This window comes from Loxodonta africana, chromosome 20 (assembly GCF_030014295.1).
Source record: "Loxodonta africana isolate mLoxAfr1 chromosome 20, mLoxAfr1.hap2, whole genome shotgun sequence".
NCBI lineage: Eukaryota > Metazoa > Chordata > Mammalia > Proboscidea > Elephantidae > Loxodonta > Loxodonta africana.
Genome location: NC_087361.1, coordinates 66,571,789 through 66,598,860, shown reverse-complemented (window position 1 = coordinate 66,598,860; position 27,072 = coordinate 66,571,789). Strand labels below are relative to the sequence as shown.

General features: G+C 37.1%; 1 protein-coding gene across 10 annotated transcripts in view; it reads left to right on the top strand.

Annotated features, from left to right (window-relative positions):
* CD55 (CD55 molecule (Cromer blood group)) overlaps nucleotides 1-15,566 on the top strand; it is a 44,967-nt gene extending 29,401 nt beyond the window's left edge. For 3 of the 10 annotated variants that reach the window (XM_023548380.2, XM_023548379.2, XM_023548388.2), the window contains 3 exons: nucleotides 8,656-8,700; nucleotides 10,848-10,920; nucleotides 14,141-15,566. In XM_023548380.2, coding sequence (XP_023404148.1) covers nucleotides 8,656-8,700; nucleotides 10,848-10,920; nucleotides 14,141-14,246 — 224 coding nt within the window. In that variant the 3' untranslated portion in view covers nucleotides 14,247-15,566. Of the gene's footprint in view, nucleotides 1-8,655; nucleotides 8,701-10,847; nucleotides 10,921-12,927; nucleotides 13,033-14,140 lie in introns of those variants that run through there. The other 7 variants (XM_023548382.2, XM_023548389.2, XM_023548381.2 and 4 more) reach the window with 6 other exon arrangements.
* Nucleotides 15,567-27,072: the final 11,506 nt, after the last annotated feature.

Genomic DNA, 27,072 nt, shown 5'->3' with positions numbered 1-27,072 from the left:
AGTAAATTAGTTTCTCATTAAACAATTAAGACACATACTGTTTTGTGACATTGGTTGCCAACCTCACGATGCGTCAATGCTCTCCCCTTCTCAACCTTGGGTTCCCCACTACCAGCTTTCCTGTCCCCTCCTGCCTCCTCGTCCTTGCCCCTGGGCTGGTGCCCATTTAGTCTCGTTTTGTTTTATGGGCCTGTCTAATCATTGGCTGAAGGGTGAACCTCAGGAGTAACTTGAGTACTGAGTTAAAAGGGTGTCCAGCCACCATGCTGGTGGGATCCGTGGGGCTTTTTTTGTTTTTTGCTTGCTTTGTTTTGTTTCATTTGTTTGTTTTCTTTGTCTTTTCACACTTGGGAGCCCCTTCTAGCTGGGCTGCACTGCACAGCCAAGGAGCCACTCCCCCAATCTGTGCAGCTGTATAGGCGGGATCCCTGGGGGCATTTCTTGTCTTTTTTTTCCCCTTTCTTTCTTTTTCTTCTTTCCTCCTCCCTTTTTTCCTGTGTTTCTTCATTTTTCAGTTCTCATCTCTTTATACTTAACTTCTTTTCCAGCCTCCTGAATACCTTGTGCTGTGTAACATCTATACCCTCTCTAGCCAGGCTACACTGCACAACCTGGAAGACTTCCTGGTCTATGCAGCCACACTGGTGGGACCCCTGGGGCTTTTCCATTCTTTTTTTTTTTCTTTTCCAAATTTTTATCAATTTTTTTTACTTTTTTTTTGCTTCTCTTTATTTCTTGGTTTCTCATCTCTCCACTCCAATGGCAGGTTCCCTTTGTACTTTTTTGGGGGGGGGAGGGGGGATGTGGTTTTTTTTTTTTCTTTGTTTTTGGTTCCTGCTTCTCTCTCCTCTTTCCCATACCTGTATTAGCTCCATACATCACAACCTCCCTGCTCTTTTCAGCCTACCTGCACCTTGCTCTGAACATCACATCTCTGAGCAGCACAGGCACAGCCTACCAGAACCTGCCTGGCACTGATACCTGGTCTGCCCTGTCAGCCCTAGTGCGTGCCACAAACAACCCATCCCAGCTCCTCCCCTTCAGCTGGACCTGCCCTACTGCACTATAGCTGAGTGACTGGCCCCACCCATTGAACAAGGAAGTGAAAAGTATTGCAACTACAGATGAGCAAACAACAAAGAATGCACAGCCCACCTGCTCAGACACAACCAAATAAAACAAAAAACCAGGACAAAATAAATCTGCAATCAAGAAATGAAGAAAATTACTACTGAGTGTTCCAAAGACAGCAGACAATATCAAAAGAATATAAAATAAAATATAAATATAAAAAATAATTTAGAAAAATATAAAATTTTTATTAAAAAAAATAGGGGAGGATGGTTCCAGTAGGCATCAAGAATAAAACACCAGATGATTTTCCAGTAGAAGAAAAGGCACTAGAACTACCTGACTGTGAATTCAAATCTCTAATATTCAGAGCTATCCAAGAGTTGAAGCAAAAAGCAGACATAAATGAGGAAAAAATAGACAAATTTATGGAAAAAGCAGCCAAATTCATGGAAAATACAACTAGAAATCATACAAAAACAATGATGAGAAATTCAAAAGACAAACAACAAGATTTCAGACATGGACAGTGTCATAGAAGGACTGAGGAGCAGGTTTGAAATGATGGAAAACAGGAGCAGTGAAATTGAAGACAAACATGTGAATACAACTCTGCGGAAAAATCAGAAAAAAAAGAATGAAGAAAAATGAGGAAACTCTGAGAATTATGTGAGATACAATCAAAATCAAAACTTTACAAGTGATCGGAGTTCCAGAACAGGGAGAGAAAACGGAAAACACAGAGAGGATCATTGAAGAATTGCTGACAGAAAACTTCCCTAATATCATGAATGATGAAAAGCTGACCATCCAAGAAGCTCAATGAACCTCATATAGGATAGACCCCAAAAGAAAAATACCAAGGCATATCATAAGCACACTTGCTAAAACCAAAGACAAAGAAAAAATCCTGCAAGCAGCTTGAGAAAAACAAGTCACATACAGAGGAGGAAAAAATTAGACTAAGCTCTGATTATTTGGCAGAAACCATGGAGGCAAGAGGGCAATGGGATGATATACATAAAACCTTGAAAGAAAAACATTGCCAACCATGAATAATTTATTCTGCAAAACTTTCATTCAAATATGATGGTGAAAGTAGGACATTTTCAGATAAACAGAAATTAAGGGAATATTTAAAACCAAACCAAACCTACAAGAATTATTAAAGGGAGTCCTCGATCTGAGAACAAAAAAAGCAGACCACAGCCTGCATCTAGGACTCAGGATTGTACCAGCCAGACACCAATGTAGGAAATGAACTCTCAAGGACTATCCAAAACCAAAACAATTGCGACAGGGAACCAGAGAGGTTAACCTGTAAATGACAACAACGTCAGAACAATAAAAGGGGGAATAAACAGTGTAGGTATAGAACTTTCTAATGGAGAGGAAGGCAAGGTGATAAAAAAAAAAAAAACCAAGTAATAATAGACTCATTCAAACCTAGTAAGATAAGGGTAAATTTCAAGGTAACCACAAAGAAAGTTAACAAACCTATTCATCAAAATAAAGAAGAAAAGCATAAAGTCTCAATAAAAAAATCTACAAAAACAAAAGAAATGAAAAAGAAATCCACAAACAAAAGGAACTCATCACAGGAGAGTAAGAGAGACAAAGAAAACGTTAGCACCAAAAAAAAAAAAAAAAAAAAAAAAACACTACAAAATGACAGCAATAAACTCACACCTATGAATAATAACACTGAATGTAAATGGCCTAAATGCACCCGTAAAGAGACAGAGACTGACAGAATGGATTAAAAAAAAAAAAAAATAGGCTCCATCAATATGCTGTCTACAAGAGACACACCTTAGAAACAAAGACGTAAATTTATTAAAAATCAAAGGATGGAAAAAAATGTATCAAGCAAATAACTACCAAAAAAGAGTAGGAATGGCAATACTAATCTCAGATAAAATAGACTTTAAAACAAAATCCACCATAAAAGACAAACGGGACTATATAATGATTAAAGTGATGATTCATCATGAAGGCTTAACCATAATAAACATCTACGCACCCAATGACAGGGCTCCAAAATACATAAAACAAACTAACAGCGCTGAAAAGAGAAATTGACAGTTCCCCAGTAATAGTAGGAGACTTCAACACACCACTTTCGGTAAAGGACAGAACATCTAGAAAGAAACTCAACAAAAATACAGAAGAGCTAAAGAGCACAATCAGCCAATTTGACCTCATAGATGTACATAGGACCCTCGACCCAACAGCTGCAGAGTACACATTCTTTTCCAATGTACATGGAAAGTTCTCCAGAATAGACCACATCTTAGATCTCAGAGCAACGCTCAACAAAAGCCAAAACACTGAGATAATACAAAGTATCTTCTCTGACCACAATGCCCTCAAAATAGAAATTAACAACATGAAAAGTAAGGAAAAAAAATCAATTACATGAAAACTGAATAACACCCTTCTTAAAAACCGCTGGGTAATAGAAGAAATCAGAAATGGAATAAAAAAATTCCTGGAGTCAAAAAAGGGTGTCCAGGGGCCATACTCTTGGGGTTTCTCCAGGCTCTGTCAGACCAGTAAGTCTGGTTTTTGTGTGTGTGTGTTAGAATTTTGTTCTACGTTTTTCTCCAGCTCTGTCTGGAACTATTGTGATCCCTGTCAGAGCAGTAAGTGATAGTAGCCGGGCACCATCTGGTTGTGCTGGACTCAGCATGGTGGAGGGTGTGGTAGTTGTGGTCCATTAGTCCTTTGGACTACTCTTTCCCATGTGTCTTTGGTTTTCTCCATTCTCCCTTGCTCCAGATGGCATGGGACCAGTGGAGTGTTTTAGATGGCTACTCACAAGCTTTTAAGACTCCAGATGCTATTCATCAAAGTAGGATGTAGAACAATTTCTTCATAAACTATGTTATGCCAGTTGAGCTAGATGTCCCCCGAGATCCTGGTCCCCAGGCCTCAGCCCAGTAATTTGCTTCCTCAGGGAGTTTGAATGTGTCTATGGAGCTTGTATGACTTTGCCTTGGTTAAGTTGTGCTGACTTCCCCAGTATTGTGTACTGTCTTACCGTTCACCGAAGTTACCAACTATCTATCGTCTAGTTAGTGTTTTTCCCTCCCCTTCCTCATAACCATCAAAGATTGTTTCTTTCTGTGTGTAAACCTTTTCATGAGTTCTTACAGTAGTGGTCTTGTACAGTATTTGTCCTTTTGTGATTGACTTACTTCACGCAGCATAATGCCCTCCAGACTCATCCATGTTGTGAGATATTTTGCAGATTCATCATTGTTCTTTATCATTGCATAGTATTCTGTTGTGTGTATGTACCATAGTTTGTTTATTCATTCGTCTGTTGATGGGCACTTACATTGTTTCTGTCTTTTTGCTGTTGTGAATAATGCTGCAATGAACTGGGTGTGCATATATCTATTCATGTAATGGCTCTTATTTCTCTAGTATGTATCCCTAGAAGCGGGATTGCTGGATCATGTGGTATTTCCATTTCTAGCTTTTTAAGGAAGTGCTATATTGGTTTCCAAAATGGATGTACCATTATACATTCCTATCAGCAGTGCATAGAGTTTCAGCCTCCCCACAGCTTCTTCAAATTTATTATTTTCTGTTTTTTTAATTCGTGCCAGTAATGCTGGGATGAGATGGTATCTCATTGTAGCTTTGATTTGCATTTCTCTTAATGGCTAGTGATCGTGAGCGTTCCCTCATGAGTCTGTTAGCCACCTGAATGTCTTCTTTGGTGAAGTTTCTGTTCATATCTTTTGCCCATTTTTTAATAGGATTATTTATCTTTTTGTTGTAGAGGTGTTGGGTTTTCCTATAGATTTTAAAGATTAGACCTTTGTCGGATATGTTATAGCCAAAATTTTTTTCCCAGTGTGTAGATTCCCTTTTTACTCTTTTGGTGGAGCCTTTTGATGAGCATAAGTGTTTAATTTTGGGGAATTCGCAGTTATCTAACTTATCTTCTGGTGTTTGTGTATTTTTAGTTATGGCTTGTATCCTATTTATGCCATGTTTTAGGGCCTCTAGCATTGGCCCTATTTTTTCTTCTATGATCTTTATAGTGTTTTGGTTTTATACTTAAGACTTTGATCCATTTTGAATTAGTTTTTGTGTATGGTATGAGGTATGGGTCCTGTTTGATTTTTTTTACAGATGGACATCCAGTTTTGCCAGCACCGTTTGCTAGAAAGACTGTCTTTTACCCATTTAATGAACTTTGGGCCTTTGTTGAAGATCAAGTGACTTTAGGTGGATGGATCTACATCTGGATTCTCGATTCTGTTCCATTGGTTAATGTGTCTGTACTTGTACCAGTACCAGGCTGTTTTGACTGTAGAGTAGGTTCTGAGGTCAGGTAGTGTGAGTCCTTTTACTTTATTCTTCTCCTTCAGTAGTGCTTACCTGGGGCCTTTTCCCTTTTTCTATAAAGGTGGTGATTTGGTTGTCCATATCTTTAAAAAATGCTATTAGAATTTGGATCAGTATTGCATTGTATCTGTAGATCGCTTTGGGGAGTATTGACATTTTCACAATGTTGAGGCTTCCTATTCATGGTACGTTTTCCCACTTAGGTAGGTCTCTTTTGGTTTCTTGAAGTAGTGTTTTGTAGTTTTCATTGTTCAGGTCTTTTGCATCCCTGGTTATGTATTCCTAAGTATTTTATTTTTTTAGGGGTATAAAAACCCAGCTGATTTTTGTATGTTTATCTTGTATCCTGCTACTCTACTGAATCTTTCTATTAGTTCCAGTAGTTTTCTTGTGGAGTCTTTAGCGTTCTCTATGTATAGTATCCTATCATCCACAAATTGAGACAGTTTTACTTCTTTATCAACGATTTGGGTGCACTTTATTTCTTTTTCTTGCCTTACTGTTCTGGCTAGTACTTCCAGTACAATGATAAATAGGAGTAGTGATAAAGGGCATTTTTGTCTTGTTCCTGTTCTCAGGGGGAATGTTTTCAGTCTCTCTCCATTGAGGGTGGTGTTGGCTGTTGGTTTTGTATAGGTGCCCTTTTTTATGTTGAGGAATTTCCCTTCTATTCCTATTTTATTGAGAATTTTTACCAGGAATGGGTATTGGATTTTATCGAATGCCTTTTCTGCGTTGATTGAGATGATCATGTGATTCTTTTGTTTTATTTATGTGGTAGATTACATTGATTTTCTAATGTTGAACCATCCTTGCATACCTGGTATGAATCCCTCTTGGACATGGTATATTATTTTTTGATATGATGCTGAATTCTATTGGCTAGAATTTTCTTGAGAATTTTTGCATCTATATTCATGAGAAATATTGGTCTCTAATTTTCTTTTTTTGTGGTGTCTTTGCTGGGTTTTGGTATCAGGGTTATGCTGGCTTCATAGTTCATAAAGTTCTGGAATAGTTTGAGTAGTACTGGTGTGACCTCTTCTCAGTGTTTGGTAGAATTCTCCAGTGAAGCCATTTGGGCCCAGATTTTTTTTGTTGGGAGTTTTTTTTTTTTTTTTAATTACCTCTTCAATATCTTCTCTTATGGATCTGTTCAGATTTTCTGCCTCAGTTTGTATTACTTTAAGTAGGTAGTGTGTTTCTAGAAATTTGTCCATTTCCTCTAGGTTTTCAAATTTGTTATGGTTTTTCATAGTATTCTGTTATGGTCCTTTTTATTTCATTTGGGTCTGTTGTAATGACCCCCATTTCATTTCTTATTTGAGATATTTGCACCCTCTCCTGTTTTTGTTTTGTCAGTTTGGCCAGTGGTTTGTTGATTTTGTTGATCCTTTCGGAGAAACAACTTTTGGTTTTGTTGATTCTTTCTATTGCTTTTTTCTCTATTTCACTTATTTCTGCTCCGATCTTTATTATTTCCTTTCTTCTGGTGGCTGTGAGCTTCTTTTGCTATTTTGTTTCTATTTGTTCAAGTTGCATAGCTAACATTTTCATTTTGCTCCTTCCTTTTTGATGTGTGCATCTATTGCTGTAAATTGACCTCCGAGCACTGCTTTTGCTCTGTCCTAACGGTTTTGGAATGATGTGTTTTCATTCTCATTTGATTCTAGGAATTTTTTTATTCCATCTTTGATTTCTACTATTACCCATTGGTTTTTAAGCAGGGTGTTATTCAGTTCCATGTATTTGATTTCTTTTCCTTGCTCTTCATATTATTAATTTCTGCTTTTATGGCATTGTGATCAGAGAAGATACTTTGCATTATCTCAGTGTTTTGGATTTTGTTGAGGGTTGCTCTGTGGCCTAAGATGCTGTCTGTTCTGGAGAATGTTACCTGTGTGTTGGAAAAGAATGTATACTTTGCTGCTGTTGGGTGGAATGTTCTGTATATGTCTATGAGGTCAAGTTGGTTGATGGTGGCCTTCAGATCTTTTGTATCTTTGTTGAGTTTCTTTCTAGATGTTCTGCCCATTACCAAAAGTGGTGTGTGGAAGTCTCCTACTATTATTGTGCAACTGTCCATTTCTTTTTTTAGTTTTGTTAGAGTTTGTTTTATGCATTTTGGAGCTCTGTAGTTGGGTGCATAGATATTTATTATGGCTATGTCCTCGTGATGGAGTGTCCCTTTAATCGTTATATAATGTCCTTCTTTGTCGCTTATGGTGGATTTTGTTTTAAAGTCTGTTTTATCTGAGATTAGTATTGCCACTCCTGCTCTTTTTTGGTTGTTGTCTGCTTGATACTTTTTTTTACCCTTTGATTTTTAATATACCTATGTCTTTGTATCTAAGGTGTGTCTCTTGTAGACAGCACATTGATGGGTCCTGTTTTCTTTTTTAATCCATTCTGTCACTCTCTGTCTCTTTATGGGGGCATTTAAGCCATTTACATTTGGTGTGAATATTGATAAATGTGAGTTTATTGCTGTCATTTTGTAGTGATTTTTTTGGGTAGTAGTGATGTTTTCTTTGTTCCTCTTACTTGTGCTGAATCCTTTTGTTTGTGGATTTTTTTTTTCATTTTTCTAAATTTTGTGTGTGTTGAGACTTTGTTTCTCTTCTTTATTTTGATGAATAGGTTTGTTAACATTCCTTGTTGTTACCTTGAAATTTACCCCATCTTCCTAAATTTAATCTAGTCTTTTATTACTTGATGTCACTGTCACTTCCCTTCCATTTGAAAGTTCTATATGTACAACCAGCTCTTGTAGTTTCAATTATGACTTGAGTCCTTCTGGATATGGAGATGATATTCTAAATAGTGGTGTAATACCCGTCTAATATAAATTTTGTTTGAATAAGCTTAAGTATTTTTATTGGGAATTCTATGGACAATTAAAATCATGGCATGAACCTGGTATTAGAAATAAGTTTTTCTCTAGTGATAACTGCTTGACTTATACTTTTTTGGCCTCAGTTTTCTTGTCTGCAAAAGGATATACTTCAATGCAATTTAATAAATACTAAATACTTCCTACTACTTGCCAAGCACAGTTGACTCAATGACAGTGGGTTTGGTTTTTGGTTTGGTTCTAGTTGTTGGAGGTGATCAAATGAGATAATAGGTGACAAACTGCTGTACAATGTTTTAAATAGTATGTGAATATATTTCTATACAATGGGGACATTATTAAAATACTCCCTTTTTTTGGAAAAGGAGCCCTGGTGGCGGAGTTGTTAAGCACTCATCTGCTAACCAAAGGTCAGTGGTTCAAACCCACCAGCTGTTCTACAGGATAAAGATGTGGCAGTCTGCTTCCATAAAGTTTACAGCCTTGGAAACTCTATCGGATAGTTCTACTCTGTCCTATAGGGTTGCTATGAATAACAGTCAACTGGATGGCAACAGGTTTGGGTTGTTTTGGTTTTTCTTGGAAAAAAAAAATTTTGTTAAATTGTGTAATTTTCGTACCCTAGAGCTCTTTAATTATTGATTAGGAACATTGGAATCATAACTTTATGATTTAATTTATCCCAAGTTGCATAAATCTTCAATTGATACTGATTCACTTTTGGGTTGCTTTTCTGTACATACTAAGCGAATTTTGAGATCACGAACAATTCCTTTATACCTAAAAGTACTGTTTCTAATTTGAGAGATAATAATCTCACTAATTCACTGAGGAAACATTTATATTGCTATTGCATTATATTTCTCATTTTTCTGTGTTTTTCTCCAGTTTCCTGTTAAATCATTAGCCTCCACAAACTTTCTTATAGAATTACACATATTTGCTGATCAGTGTTCCAGGAACAGCCCTTTACTTCTGTCATCCACATACTCCGGGTCACTTTTGAATTACTATCTTCATTTTATCAATTAAATTTTAAAAGGGATGTTTCTGAAATACTTGAAAATGTTGAAATTAATGGAAAAAGTGAGAAGAGAAACCCCCAAAATTTATGAGAAGCCACAACTTATTTTATGGATACAATCTCTTTCTAAGCTAATAATACAGCACTAGGGAGTCCCTGGTGGCATAGTGGTTAAGTGCTGCGGCTGCTAACCAAAGGGATGGCAGTTTGAATCTGCCAGACACTCCTTGGAAACTCTATGGGGCAGTTCTACTCTGTCCTATAGGGTTGCTATGAGTTGGAATCAACTTGATGGCACTGGGCTTTTTTTTTTTTTTTAGGGAGTCAGTTAAGAAATTGGTTGAGTAAAATACTGCAAAAATTTACCCAGCAAGGAAATAGATGTTATTAGAGTACAAAGAGACATGTAAAAATTCTACTCTGGGTAATGAGATTGAATTTATCAACACATCTGGAGTGCCACAGGAGAGCATAGGAACTGAAAAGGAGGCTTGCTCCAGGATTGAGTCTGCAGATATCCTCTGAGGCCAAGGGTCTTAATTTTTTAGCTCACTCTGGAACCCTAAGTAGACCCAGAATTTATTTACAAACATGAACCCATATGGCTGTGCAATTGTATGACATCTAATTCTGCTGATCTGGAACCCAGTACAATTATTAGTCAAATTAGCTTCAGTTGTTTTCTAGTGCCATCTATATTTTGTAGTACAGATTAAAGGAGTAGAATGCAGGGACATTGGGTGGGGGAAGTGTGTAGAGCAAAAGGGAGACTGAGGGTGGTGAGGGGAAAAAGCAAATGGATGGTTTTGAGAAGAAAGACTGTGCAAGCTATAAAAATTATTTGTTGTTGACCAACTTATTTGATCAGTTATTTCCTTTTCTTTGACTCAAAATAGTGCTTTTAATTTTACATTATATATTAGTTTTCCTAAATGAAATTTCCTCTACAATAGACTGAACACTAAAAAGCATATTCTACAGGCAGAGTAAATATATGATACCCTTATTGCTCCAATGAGAATGGTATGGGCGTGTTTCCTATGAAAGGGAAATGCCTGCATATCTGTTATCTTTATTATGAACCTGTATGTAACCATCACCTTTCTGAGACTCAATTCATGGATCTACAAAATGAGACAGATGGATTCAATGAATTCTCAGATACTTTCTAGCTGTAAATTTACGTAATTCAGTCATCATATTTGAGTGGCCAGAACATTTAAAATTGAGCATCGTGAGGTTGAAACACTTTAGAATCCTTCTCAAACCTGTCAAACAAATTTTATTTGAGCATTGTGATGCTTTATTTATAAGTATTTATTTCAGTTCTCTTTGAAAGAAAAAAGGACAAGTAATATCCAGTGCTTATTGTCAAACTTATGATATAAGGAAGCCATATACAAAAAGTAATTCATGTCTCCTATTTTTTTTCAAGTTGCTTCATATCCAGTATGTTTGTCACTGCAAAACTATATTGTATATGTCATTGCTTGTGTTTTTATTAACTGTGTTATCAAATTTTTCCCCTTCAAGGATTGGTTGCTGGTACTATAATAATTGGTACTCTAATTGTAGTCAAAATTATCTGGCACTATGGAAAATCAGGGTGAGCAGAAATTCTTATGATTTTTTAGAAATTTATTCTTATCTTCTTTTCAGTAAAACATGATAATATATCAGTAGATAACTGTCTTAGCATTTTTTCTTTTCTTTTTTTTTTTTTTTACGTGCTATCTCTTCATTCCTTTTGCCTGTAATTACTATGCAGAATAAACAGACTCTGTGTGCATGTGTTTGTGTGGTTTAAGAAAATTTCTCAATATAGTCAAAGACACTAACCACATTTCAAAGGAAAGTAATTTGAAAGCCAAAGTCTCACTTGTTGCAATCAATTCACCTTTTTTTCTACACAGTACAATTTATTTTAGTACCTGTGTGTTGAACAGAAGCAAAGAAATCTATGAAATATCAACCTCTAATATATTGTTAAATTGCCTGTGTGGTCTTTTGCTGAGTTTTATTTATTACTGGATGCCACATCTAGCCAAAAAGAGCCCAGTGGTTACGTAGGCGAGTTCTGGGGCTTGACTGCTCAGTTGGCATCCGGGGTCTGTGTGACTCTGAGCAACTCAACTCTCTATGCCTCAGTTTCCTCACATGTGAAAGGGGAGAAATATAGTACCTACCTCATGCAGCTCTAGTGAGGATCAAATAAGTGCTGTCTGTAAAGAGGTTAGAACATTGCTTGGCACATAGTAAGCATTCAGATGTTAAGAAAACAACACACAGAAAAAATCAGTATTATTTGAAATATCTAATCAGCATTGATTTCAAATACATTAAATACAAATGTCATGGTTGGCCCTGATGAATCCTGTAGACAAAAGAGGATTATTTAAATTGAAACCTCTTTTGTAGCTTTCTTTTGTTAGAAAAGCTTATTGTGGAGTCCATACAGACTTATTTCTAAATTTCCCTAATGCCTGTCCATTTTTTTCATTAATTAGTTAAGAACAACTATATTTAATGCTGTTACTAAAATGCCTATTTTAATTCTTTGGGTGATGTGAGCCGTGTACTTTTCACTGTCTGTAAATCTTCTTTCCCCTTAAATTGACAATATTATTGAAGCCTATAAATAGGCTAAAGTATGTAACACTCTAAATCACTAAATGGTTCAATCTTTTAGTAAAAATATTTGACCTTTAGATCCCATTTTGTTTTTGTTTTTTTAAATAGTTTTTACAGGTCTTTGTTTAATGTCAACAAAATATGTTAGGCACTATAAAATGAAATGTAATAAAATATAACTTGCTCTTGAGACTTTTCAGAAACTTTTTAAAAATGTGGTTTAGAGCCCAGCAAAAAACTACGTGCTCTAAGTTATATAAAGTGTGTCAAGTTGATGGAGATGCTTCTGCAAAATTACCCTGAAAATTAACTAAACCACAAATCTTATGTACTTTCTTGCATTCATCCCAGCTCCCCTTTTGAAATAGAGTGTTACCAATTCACCTTCCCAAACCAGTACCTTGGGACTTGGTAGGAGGGATGTGGGATATGTTGAGTTCCCCAAGTGCTCTCTCTTGGCTTCCATCAGTTTCTTTATATACTGTGGTCAGAAAATTGGTCATGATATTTTTAACAGAATGAAAAGTGCTGGAAAGTTGAAGGAGGGAATATTTGTTTGAATGGTACTGGGATTTTGCAATAAACCTAATTCCTCAATCTGTGAATCAGAAGAAATTGCATGCAAACCCATAAGAAGGAATTTGCCTTTTTCATGTGCACATAAAAAACACTCCACTTGACTCATTTTTTAAGTGTAAGCTGTCTAGGGTGGGAGTTGACTTTATGTATACTTGGTGATTCTCCTGATTACATATTGATTTAATTTAAAAATTTGAGTGTGATGGTGATAATGTAGCCTCATCTGGTGATCCTTGTGTTTGCCTACAGAAGGATTTATTTACTTCTTTTAGACGTACTCGGTTTATATGGTACATTTTACTTTATGAAAGGGATGGACATTGTAAGCAAATGTTTGATTTCATGTTTTCATTGAGATTAAAATGATATTCTTCAATTAGTTTTTCCTCTCTCTACTATTTAGCTCTTATCATACATATGAGAACAACAAGGCTTCAGTGTTATCTGTCACAAATCAACTTTGATTGGTGGTACATCAGAAGTAAGACCTTCTGGTAAATTAGAAAAGGTACATGGTTTCATACAATCACATATCTATAATTTTCATAACGTCCGTCAATACAGTTGGCTGAAGGTTTATCTATGACTAAACCAAAAAAACCCAAACCCATTGCCATCAGTCAATTCCAACTCATAGCAACCCTACAGGACAGAGTAGAACTGTCCCATAGGGTTTCCAAGGAGTGGCTGGTGGATTTGAACTGCTGACCTTTTGCTTAGCAGTTGAGCTATTAACCACTTTGCCACCAGGGCTTCTATCTATGACTATTAGTGGATAATAGAAGTTTAAAAAAAAAAAAAGCCATTAAATCACTTCTGACTCATAGCGACCCTATAGAAGTGTAAGCCTCTGTTATTGACAGACTTGTTGTCTGCCTTTCTGACTAACACGTGGAATCTCTCGTTAGCACAACACTTCACCAGCTCTTGGCTTTTCAGGGATATGCTCGTCATCTCTTCTTGTGCTTTGTACTCAGTTTATTGTAATGATTAGATGCTCATAAGGCCACAAGTACTGGGTTTGGGAATGGTGGGAAGGATGCTACATTAGGGCTTTTCAATAGGAATGCCTTCATTAGGACTATTTGCGTCATGAGATGATTGGTCTATGTATTGTTTCTCCTTTTGTCTGGTGGCTTTTAGAGTTTTGTATGTTTAGGAAATCTGAAAATTTGTTTTAAGCATCGTTTTTATGTTATGTTTATAGTTCTTAAAAGACATCTGTTTTATGTTGTTATACAAAATTATTTCACAAAACTAACTTGATATAAATGTACTGTGAAACTTTCTTAAGTGTCTTCTTCTCTTGACCAATCTTTCCTCTAACCCACAGGTAGCATAAGTTTTCTCATGGGGTTTTCGTTGACTTTTCATCTGAAAGTATCTTAATTAATTCTAACTTGGCCACTATTAATCTCAAGAAACTAAAAATTCAATTGGTGTTTAATTGCTACCGCTATGGCTACAGACATTGTCCATAGTCTATAATTTACTAATTTTGCATTTGTTTTGCGTCCCAAATTAACTTACTCATTCTTTTGTCACATAGAGGCTCAAAAATTAAGTATCACCAGTAAATAAAATAATTTTTAATTTTTTTTTTTTTTAACTTTCAGGACACACATATATAACATTGACAGTTTTGATTATGACGCTAGTAACCATTGGCTAGCTGGTTTAGCCAAAGAAGAGCTAAGACGTGCACACAAGTGCAGAGAATAATCTAGTTTCGTTAGAACTTTCTGGAGGAGTGGACACAATATTTGCAGTAGCGCTCTTTATTGTGCATGTTATCATTGTCTTTAAGATGCACAGGGATGTCAACAAAGCAAGAAGAAAAGAGCTCATTCTGGAATCACATTCTGAACCTACCCAAATCTCTTAAAAATTGAACTGGCGGGAGTGAGAATGATTGCTTTCCTACATATGTAGGGATGTATAGAGCATGGTTTATGCTTAGAATATGAGCAAGAAAAAAAGGAAATAAGTAATTTTTTTTTCACTAAATGGGTAAAGTTATTTTTACTTAAAAAAGGAAATAAAAACATAAATTGGATATTGAAGATAAACAAAAACCATTAACTGGATACTGAAAACAAGCAAATGAAAAACTGAAGCAATCTCTTCTAAGCAAAGTTGCCACAGAGAGCTGAACCACATTATAAAATAATCCTTGACTATAAAGCATTTTTATCTTTCCTTATCCTATTAAAATGAGTCCAAATGGGTTGGCAAAATACTTTCAAGGAAAAACATGCTAATAACCCAAGAAGTTGAGTTTCTTGGGTTAGTTGGTGGCAAGGGAAGAATACAGAATAAACTTTGTTACACAAATACGGATAAGGAACCAGGACTCAGCCTATTAGTTGTAAGATGGATCTGCTGCAGTTTTGTCCTTAGGACAATCTTTTTTGGGAAGAAGAGCCCTATGAAAGAAGTCTTCGTTGACTTAGTGTCTTTAAAAGAACCCAGAGATATTATAATATTAACATAAGAAAATATTCTATGTTTGTGACTTGAGATATTCATAGCTAAACTGTAAGTCTTGCTCTTTTGTAATATTAATTTATTTATATTATGTCAGTGAACATACTGGTTTTACATGTATCACAAGAAATGTTCATGTAATCAAGAAGATATGTAAAGAAAAATTTATTTTCCCTAGATAGAAATAATCACATTGTCTCATGTAGTATTTGAAAATTTTTTTCTTAAATGTGAACAAATTATTTCTAAATAAGAGGTTTCTCCCTGCACCCCATAACTAATTTAGATTAATGCCTTTTGATTAACATACTGTGAAACATTTTCAGTTTCTTTTAAGTTATACTGTAGTATACTTTCCTGAGCATGTCAGTCTACTCATATTAGGGTATTGGTTGAACTTATTTACTATTGATATACCTAAAGTCTATCACATTAATTTCTAGATTCTTAATATATTCTTGTCATATTGTCAATTATGTTTTAAGTGTGAGACTGGACTAGAATATACACAGACCTGCATATAACAATAAATATTTTGCCATACTGCTTCATCTATTTTTTGTTGTTGTTCTTGAAGTATTTTAAAGTAATCTTATATGCATCACAACATTTCATTGTGAACACTTCAATATGCATTTTGAATAATTCAGTATGCAATATGTTTTTTCTGCCTCACCGCAATCAGTGCTAACAAGGTTAATAATTATGTCCTAATATTTTCTGATATTAGAAAATTCTTTTAACTCTCCTAAAAATTCTGGAATAAGGCACATATCCACCTATTCATTCATTTGTTATATATGAGGGCCTTCTCTGCCTACTCTGACACCTGGTGCTTCCTGGTGTAGCAAGGATAACCCTGATTCAGCTATTCAGAAACGTGTGTGAGAGCCACCTGTGCGCAAGTTACCTCGTGCTAGGTTCTGGGGTTACCAAATGGCTACAACACAGGATTTGCCCTCAGATCGCCTGTAGTCTACCACAGGAAGTCCAAGACAATACACTGATTTAGAAAAAGAATGTAGAGTTCTAAGTGTTAAACACATACAGAAAACCAAGGGTGCTTAAATTTGTTTGCAGAGTGGATGAGTGGTAGGGAGGGAGGCATTCCAGACAGAATGCCGTTTTAGGAAGGACAAGTAGGTTATCTTGGCAGAATTGGAGCCTGCAAATAGTGCAGCTGCTCCAAGTATTAAAGGCTTGGGGAGAGGGATAGTGGGTGATGTGGTCAGTGTAAAAGTAAAAATTAAAAACAAACATTCTATTCCACTCTGATTAAGTTAAAAATGAAAGTCAATGCCCACAGTTTATAATAGCAATAATTTAGATATTGGAAAATATTGAATTTTGACAATAAAATACATTGAGATAGCTTTTATATCTTATTGTCTAGATACAGCTGAAAGTTGAAAAAATATTTAAGTTAGTTACCTTAAAGAAAATAATACATAGTAGGTACGGGGGAATGAGACTTTCTTGTAGGATTCATAGTTACTTTGTCTTGTCATGAGGTTAATTTTTATTCAAGGTACACTCACCTATGAGATTTTACTTTGATTGCAAATGCTTATTTACTCTTGAGACTAATGCTTATTCGTTACTGGCAATGATACTTGCTCGCCAAAAAAACTTGAGTTTTACAATATTTAACCCACAGACTTATCATTATCAAATTCTGGCAACATCTGAACACTAATGGTTTTTGTCACCTTGTACCATTGCTGTTTCCTGTGGTTCATGCCCAACATACACATGCCTCACTCTCCATCCAGCTGCCGTGAGTGTTCCCTCCACCTCCTTGCCTGAACTAAAACCGCCTCTCCCCTGAAGTCACTGTGTCCATTTCAGACTTCATGTATCTCAACGAAGGAGCCCTGGTGGCACAGTGGTTTAGCACTTGGCTGGTAACCGAAATGGTGGCAGTTTGAGTCCACCAGCCGCTCTGTGGAGTAAAGACTTAGTGATCTGCAACCATAAAGATTACAATGTAATGTTGGAGAGGTTGCGGAAGGTTCAAATTCTTATGCACTGTTGGTGGGAATGTAAAATGGTACAACCACTATGGAAAACGATATGGTGCTTCCTTAAAGAGGAAATAGAAATACCATACGATCCAGCAATCTCCCTTTTAGGAATATATCTTGGAGAAATAAGAGCCGTCACACAAGTAGACATACGCACACCCATGTTCATTGCAGCATTATTCACAATAGCAGAAAGATGGAAAAATCCTAAGTGCCCATCAACAGATGAATGGATAAACAAATTATAGTACATACACACAATGGAATACTACAAAACAATAAAGAACAATGATAAATCCTCAAAACATCTCACAACATGGATGAACCTGGAGGGCATTATGCTGAGTGAAATAAGTCAATCATAAAAAGACAAACATTGTATGAGATCACTATTATAAAAAGTCAAGAAAAGATTTACACATAGGAAAAAAACAACCTTTGATGGTTACGAGGGAGGATAAAGATGAGGAGGAGAAATCACTAACTAGGTAGTAAATAAGTGTTAACCTTGATGAAGGAAAAGACAACACAATATAGGGGAAGTCAGCACAACTTGACCAAGGTGAAGTCATAGAAGCTTTCTAGACACATTCAGACACCTTGGGGGACCAAGTTGCTGGGGCTGAGGGCTAGGGACCATAGTCTAAGGGGAAATCTAGATCAATAGGCATAACATAGTTCATAAAGAAACTTAGGTAAATAGTGATAGTGTCTGGGAACTTAAAAGCTTGCAAGTGGCCATCTAAGATACATCTTTTGGTCCCATCCCATCCAAAGCAAAGGAAAATGAAAAAAAAAAAAAAAAAGACACAAGGAAAATATCAGTCCAAAAGACTAATGGAGCACATGAACCACAGCCCCCACCAGCTTGAACTCAAAAGAACTAGATGTTGCCTAGCTACCACTATCAACCATTCTGGCAGGGATCACAATAGAGGGTCCCAGACAGGTCAGGAGAAAAATGTAGAACAAAATACAAATTAAAAAAAAAAGTCCAGGAGGCGGGGCCAAGATGGCGGACTAGGTGGACGCTACCGCGGATCCCTCTTGCAACAAAGACTCGGAAAAACAAGTGAATCGATCACATACATAACAATCTACGAACTCTGAACAACATAGAGACGGAGAACGAACAAATACGGGGAGTCAGTGATTGTTTTCAGAGCCTGGAGCCAGTGTACCAGTCAGCGGATTTTCTGGAAAAACTAGTTTCCCAGCGATGGCTCGGAAACAGCAGTCCATATCAAACCACATAAAGAAGCAGACCATGACAGCTTCTCCAACCTCCCAAACAAAAGAATCCAAATCTTTCCCAAATGAAGATACAATCCTGGAATTATCAGATACAGAATATAAAAAACTAATTTACAGAATGCTTAAAGACATCACAAATGAAATAAGGCAAACTGCAGAAAAAGCCAAGGAACACACCGATAAAACTGTTGAAGAACTCAAAAAGATTATTCAAGAACATAGTGGAAAAATTAATAAATTACAAGAATCCATAGAGAGACAGCATGTAGAAATCCAAAAGATTAACAATAAAATTACAGAATTAGACAACGCAATAGGAAGTCAGAGGAGCAGACTCGAGCAATTAGAATGCAGACTGGGACATCTGGAGGGCCAGGGAATCAACACCAACATAGCTGAAAAAAAATCAGATAAAAGAATTAAAAAAAATGAAGAAACCCTAAGAATCATGTGAGACTCTATCCAGAAGGATAACTTGCGAGTGATTGGAGTCCCAGAACAGGGAGGGGGGACAGAAAACACAGAGAAAATAGTTGAAGAACTCCTGACACAAAACTTCCCTGACATCATGAAAGACGAAAGGATATCTATCCAAGATGCTAATCGAACCCCATTTAATATTGACCCAAAAAGAAAAACACCAAGACATATTATCATCAAACTCGCCAAAACCAAAGATAAACAGAAAATTTTAAAAGCAGCCAGGGAGAAAAGAAAGGTTTCCTTCAAGGGACAATCAATAGGAATAAGTTCAGACTGCTCGGCAGAAACCATGCAGGCAAGAAGGCAATGGGATGACATATACAGAGCACTGAAGGAGAAAAACTGCCAGCCAAGGATCATATATCCAGCAAAACTCTCTCTAAAATATGAAGGCGAAATTAAGATATTTACAGATAAACATAAGCTTAGAGAATTTGCAAAAACCAAACCAAAGCTACAAGAAATACTAAAGGAAATTGGTCAGAAAACCAATAATGTCAGATACCAGCACAACACAAGGTCACAGAACAGAACATCCTGATATCAACTCAAATAGGGAAATCACAAAAACAAATTAAGATTAATTAAAAAAAAAAATGCTCAAAACAGGGAATCATTGAACTCAGTATGTAGAAGATCACAATAATCAAAAAGAGGGACTAAATACAGGTGGCATAGAACTGCCATATGGAGAGGGATACAAGGTGATATAGGATAATACAAGTTAGGTTTTTACTTAGAAAAATAGGGGTAAATATTAAGGTAACCACAAAGAGGTATAACAACTCCATAACTCAAAATAAAAGCCAAGAAAAACATAATGACTCAGCAAACATAAAGTCAAATACCATGAAAATGAGGATCTCACAATTTACAAAGAAAAACGTCTCAGCACAAAAAAAGTAAATGGAAAAATGAAATTGTCAACAACACACATAAAAAGGCATCAAAATGACAACACTAAACACTTAGTTATCTATAATTATGCTGAATGTAAATGGACTAAATGCACCAATAAAGAGACAGAGAGTCCTGGACTGGATGAAGAAACACAATCCGTCTGTATGCTGCCTACAAGAGACACACCTTAGACTTAGAGACACAAACAAACTAAAACTCAAAGGATGGAAAAAAATATATCAAGCAAACAATAAGCAAAAAAGAAGAGGAGTAGCAATATTAATTTCTGACAGAATAGACTTTAAATTTAAATCCACCACAAAGGATAAAGAAGGACATTACATATTGATAAAAGGGACAACTGATCAGGAAGATATAACTGTATTAAATATTTATGCACCCAATGACAGGGCTGCAAGATACATAAATCAAATTTTAACCAAACTGAAAAGTGAGATAGAAACCTCCACAATTATAGTAGGAGACTTCAACACATCACTTTCAGAGAAGGACAGGACATCCAGTAAGAAGCTCAATAGAGACACGGAAGACCTAATTACAACAATCAACCAACTTGACCTCATTGACTTATACAAAACTCTCCACCCAACTGCTGCAAAGTATACTTTTTTTTCTAGTGCACATGGAACATTCTCTAGAATAGACCACATTTTAGGTCATAAAACAAACCTTTGCAGAATCCAAAACATCAAAATATTACAAAGCATCTTCTCAGACCACAAGGCAATAAAAGTAGAAATCAATAACAGAAAAACTAGGGAAAAGAAATCAAATACTTGGAAACTGAACAATACCCTCTTGAAAAAAGACTGGGTTATAGAAGACATTAAGGAGGGAATAAGGAAATTCATAGAATGCAACGAGAATGAAAATACTTCCTATCAAAACCTCTGGGACACAGCAAAAGCAGTGCTCAGAGGCCAATTTATATCAATAAATGCACACATACAAAAAGAAGAAAGAACCAAAATCAGAGAATTGTCCCTACAACTTGAACAAATAGAAAGTGAGCAACAAAAGAATCCATCAGGCACCAGAAGAAAACAAATAATAAAAATTAGAGCTGAACTAAATGAATTAGAGAACAGAAAAACAATTGAAAGAATTAACAAAGCCAAAAGCTGGTTCTTTGAAAAAATTAACAAAATTGATAAACCACTGGCTAGACTGACTAAAGAAATACAGGAAAGGAAACAAATAACCCGAATAAGAAACGAGAAGGGCCACATCACAACAGACCCAACTGAAATTAAAAGAATCATATCAGATTATTACGAAAAATTGTACTCTAACAAATTTGAAAACCTAGAAGAAATGGATGAATTCCTGGAAAAACACTACCTACGTAAACTAACACATTCAGAAGTAGAACAACTAAATAGACCCATAACAAAAAAAGAGATTGAAACGGTAATCAAAAAACTCCCAACAAAAAAAAGCCCTGGCCCGGATGGCTATACTGCAGAGTTCTACCAAACCTTCAGAGAAGAGATAACACCACTACTACTAAAGGTATTTCAAAGCATAGAAAATGACGGAATACTACCCAACTCATTCTATGAAACCACACCATCTCCCTGATACCAAAACCAGGTAAAGACATCACAAAAAAAGAAAATTACAGACCTATATCCCTCATGAACATAGATGCAAAAATCCTCAACAAAATTCTAGCCAATAGAATTCAACAACATATCAAAAAAATAATTCACCACGACCAAGTGGGATTTATACCAGGTATGCAAGGCTGGTTTAATATTAGAAAAACCATTAATGTAATCCACCATATAAATAAAACAAAAGACAAAAACCACATGATCTTATCAATTGATGCAGAAAAGGCATTTGACAAAGTCCAACACCCATTTATGATAAAAACTCACCAAAATAGGAATAGAAGGAAAATTCCTCAACATAATAAAGGGCATCTATACAAAGCCAACAGCCAACATCACTCTAAATGGAGAGAACCTGAAAGCATTTCCCTTGAGAACGGCAACCAGACAAGGATGCCCTTTATCACCACTCTTATTCAACATTGTGCTAGAAGTCCTAGCCAGAGCAATTAGGCTAGAAAAAGAAATAAAGGGCATCCAGATTGGCAAAGAGGAAGTAAAATTATCTCTATTTGCAGATGACATGATCTTATACACAGAAAACCCCAAGGAATCCTCCAGAAAACTACTGAAACTAATAGAAGAGTTTGGCAGAGTCTCAGGTTATAAGATAAACATAAAAAAATCACTTGGATTCCTCTACATCAACAAAAAGAACACCGAAGAGGAAATCACCAAATCAATACCATTCACAGTAGCCCCCAAGAAGATAAAATACTTAGGAATAAATCTTACCAAGGATGTAAAAGACCTATACAAAGAAAACTACAAAGCTCTACTACAAGAAATTAAGAAGGACATACTTAAGTGGAAAAACATACCTTGCTCATGGACAGGAAGACTTAACATAGTAAAAATGTCTATTCTACCAAAAGCCATCTATACATACAATGAACTTCCAATCCAAATTCCAATGTCATTTTTTAAGGTGATAGAGAAACGAATCACCAACTTCATATGGAAGGGAAAGAAGCCTTGGATAAGCAAAGCATTACAGAAAAAGAAGAAGAAAGTGGGAGGCCTTACTCTACCTGATTTCAGACCCTATTATACAGCCACAGTAGTCAAAACAGCCTGGTATTGGTACAACAACAGACACATAGACCAGTGGAACAGAATTGAGAACCCAGATATAAATCCATCCACATATGAGCAGGTGATATTTGACAAAGGCCCAGTGTCAGTTAACTGGGGAAAAGATAGTCTTTTTAACAAATGGTGCTGGCATACCTGGATATCCATTTGCAAAAAAATGAAACAGGACCCATACCTCACACCATGCACAAAAACTAACTCCAAGTGGATCAAAGACCTAAACATAAAGACTAAAACGATAAAGATCATGGAAGAAAAAATAGGGACAACCTTAGGAGCCCTAATACAAGGCATAAACAGAATACAAAACATTACCAAAAATGATGAAGAGAAACCAGATAACTGGGAGCTCCTAAAAATCAAACACCTATGCTCATCTAAAGACTTCACCAATAGAATAAAAAGACCACCTACAGACTGGGAAAGAATTTTCAGCTATGACATCTCAGACCAGCGCCTGATCTCTAAAATCTGTATAATTCTGTCAAAACTCAACCACAAAAAGACAAACAACCCAATCAAGAAGTGGGCAAAGGATATGAACACACACTTCACTAAAGAAGGTATTCAGGCAGCCAACAGATACATGAGAAAATGCTCTCGATCATTAGCCATTAGAGAAATGCAAATTAAAACTACGATGAGATTCCATCTCACCCCAACAAGGCTGGCATTAATCCAAAAAACACAAAATAATAAATGTTGGAGAGGCTGCGGAGAGATTGGAACTCTTATACACTGCTGGTGGGAATGTAAAATGGTACAACCACTTTGGAAATCTATCTGGCGTTATCTTAAACAGTTAGAAATAGAACTACCATACAACCCAGAAATCCCACTCCTTGGAATATACCCTAGAGAAATAAGAGCCTTCACACAAACAGATATATGCATACCCATGTTTATTGCAGCTCTGTTTACAATAGCAAAAAGCTGGATGCAACCAAGGTGTCCATCAACGGATGAATGGTTAAATAAATTGTGGTATATTCACAGAATGGAATACTACGCATCGATAAAGAACAGTGATGAATCTGTGAAACATTTCATAATATGGAGGAACCTGGAAGGCATTATGCTGAGTGAAATGAGTCAGAGGCAAAAGGACAAATATTGTATAAGACCACTATTATAAGATCTTGAGAAATAGTATAAACTGAGAAGAACACGTACTTTTGTGGTTACGAGGGGGGGAGGGAGGGAGGGTGGGAGAGGGTTTTTTACTGATTAATTAGCTGATAAGAACTGCTTTAGGAGAAGGGAAGAACAATACTCAATACATGGAAGGTCAGCTCAACTGGACTGGACCAAAAGCAAAGAGGTTTCCAGGATAAACTGAATGGTTCAAAGGTCAGCGGAGCAAGGGCAGAGGTTTGGGGACCATGGTTTAAGGGGACTTCTAAGTCAATTGGCAAAATAATTCTATTAGGAAAACATTCTGCATCCCACTTTGAAATGTGGCGTCTGGGGTCTTAAAGGCTAACAAGCGGCCATCTAAGATGCATCAATTGGTCTCAACCCACCTGGATCAAAGGAGAATGAAGAACACCAAGGTCACACGACAACTAAGAGCCCAAGAGACAGAAAGGGCCACATGAACCAGAGACCTACATCATCCTGAGACCAGAAGAATTAGTTGGTGCCCGGCCACAATCGATGACTGCCCTGACAGGGAGCACAACAGAGAACCCCTGAGGGAGCAGGAGATCAGTGGGATGCAGAGCCCAAATTCTCATAAAAAGACCATACTTAGTGGTCTGACTGAGACTAGAGGAATCCCGGCAGTCATGGTCCCCAAACCTTCTGTTGGCACAGGACAGGAACCATTCCCGAAGACAACTCATCAGACATGAAAGGGACTGGACAGTGGGTAGGAGAGAGATGCTGATGAAGAGTGAGCTAATTATATCAGGTGGACACTTGAGACTGTGCTGGCATCTCCTGTCTGGAGGGGGGATGGGAGGATAGAGAGAGTTGGAAGCTGGCATAATTGTCACGAAAGGAGAGACTGGAAGGGCTGACTCATTAGGGGGAGAGCAATTGGGAGTACGGAGTAAGGTGTATATAAACTTATATGTGACAGTCTGACTTGATTTGTAAACGTTCACTTGAACCTCAATAAAAGTTAAAAAAAAAAAAAAAAAAGATAGGATGAGGAGTTAAGGATGACATCAAGGTTTAGTCCTAAGCAACAGAAAGGGTGAGATTGCCATTTACTGAGATGGGGAAGACTTTTTTTTTTTTTTTGGTAGCAGAAGGGTCAGGAATTTGTTTTGTAGATATGATCAGTTTGAGATGTCTTTTAGGCATCAGAGTACTGCGTTGTTGTTGTTTGCTGTAGTCAAGTTGGCCCCAACTCAAGTAGTCAAGTTCCATATTAAATGGAACGGAACACTATCCAGTCCTGTGTCATCCCATGATTGGCTGCAGATCAGACTATTGTGATCCACAGGGCTCTCGGCTGATTTTCAGAAGTAGATCTCCAGGCTTTTCTTCCTAGTCTGTCTTAGTCTGGAAGCTCCACTGAAACCTGTTCAGCATCAAAGCAACATTCAAGCCTCCACTAACAGGTGGTGGCTGCACCTGAGGTGTGCTGGACGAGATTCGAATCTGGGTCTCCTGCATGGAAGGCAAGTATTGTACCACTGAACCATCACTGCTCCTCTAGATGTTGTGTAAAAAAAACCACTGCCGTCGAGCCAATCCGATTGTAGGCAGTCATAAATACATAAATACAAATCCATTCAGTTCAGGGGAGATGTCTTGGCTTAAGATATATACTTGGGAATCATGAGTAGAAGAACATGTGTCAAGGAATCCAAGTGAAGAAAGTAAGATTTCACATTAGGATTTACATGATAAGAGGTCATTGGTGACCTTGATGAAAGCTGGTGGTTAAGGGCATGGATTCTGGAGACAGGTGGCTCAGCTATTATGGTAGTCCTGCCATTTATCAGCTGTGTGACTCTAGGAAAAGTTTTTTCTGTGTACCTTAATTATCTATGTGACATAGGTGAAGAGTTTGGCTCCTGGCTGAAAACCTGTGTGTGATCTTTTAGGCCTGACCATAGACCTCAGGGAGAAAACTAACCCCCCTCCCCCACACTAACACTAGACCAGGTGCACAGCCAATGCATTGCTGTCTCTGAAGGGAGTCACCCAAGGACTCAGCCCTGGCACCCACCATCAGTGCTGTTTTACATATTTGCATTCCTAGCCCAGGCACCTCCATGATGAGGCCTCCTTATCAGGCCTCAGGCAGAGGCCTTCCTCAGGCACCTCCGTGGAAACCTCTTTATCAGGTGGAAGGAGGGAAACCATGAAGATGTTTTTCTCCACTCTGACTCAGTACGCAGTGTTTTTCCACTCGTAGCCCTGCCCCCTCTGCTCCCCCTGGCCCCCGGGGTTCATAAAACTGCAGGAGCCTTTTGTTCAGGGCTTGCTCGAAAGTGAGATGAACCCCATATCTGCGCTGATGCTACTCAGGCACCTGGCAGCTCAGCTCAGCTCTCTCAGCTCAGCTCCCCTGACAACAGGTTTTTAATCTGTGAAGTGCTGATAATAGCAGTTCCTATCTCATAGGATTTCAATGAGAATTAAATAAGTTAGTAAACATGAAACCCTTAGAATAGTGCCAGCCAGCCAGCTACATAGTGAGTGCTTGGTAAGTTTCATCTATTATTAGCACACCAGTGGGGACATTGCCCTTAGATAGAGCAGGGGTAGATAGTTAACAAGAGAGAAGGTAGCGTATAAGCGACGCTTGCAGGTGGATGGGGAGGCATGGTGGCAGCTTTTGGAAATTCTCTTCAGATTGTTCTTATTTTCTCAAAGACATAGAAAGCAAGGTCATCGTGAGAATAAGGATAAGTGACGAGGTGTTTGAAGAGAAAGAAGAAAAAGAATGGACTAGTAGAATTGGTGGGCTGTGTTAAACTGAGGTGGGTGCTCATGAATTTAGACTGCAACCATTAAGCTTGGCTGTGAGCTTTCCTTCAGTCATGTTTCGCTGCCTAAATACAGGCTCGGGAAAAACAGAGAGTTGGATTTAACCAGGGTTGGGGTGTTTCCAGGTAAATACAAGGCAGGAGTTGAGCATGTATACAAGAAAGTTATTATGAAGGACCATACAGTCTAAGCTGTGTCAGGAAGGAAATGAGGGCATGTGAGTGGTAGGAAACACTCACAGTATTAGGATCAATTTTTTTGTAGGTCTTAATGGAATGAAGGGATTGTTAGAATTGAGGTGCTAGCAAGAGTGAACTGTAAGTCCTAAGGCTGTCACCCTAAGACAGCCTTTGAACTCAGAATTGAAGCCACTCTCAGAGGTCACCTTTCATCCAGATAATAGTTTCCCATATAAAATAAACAGTATCACCCATGAGTACTGTGCTTCCTTAAATAACTACATGAGACCAAACGGTCAACAGTAACCCTAAAGCAAAGATGAGAAGGTAAGGAGGGGCAGGGAGTTAGAGTAACGGAAACAGAACAAACAGAATGGAAATAATGAGAAAGCCAGTGTATTGCAAAAAATGTAACCAATGTCACAGAACAACGTGTATAAAATTGTTAAATGGGAACTTAATTTGCTGTGTAAAATTTCACCTAAAACAATAAAATACTATTAAAAAATAAAAGAGTAAACTAAAAAGGTAATATACGATA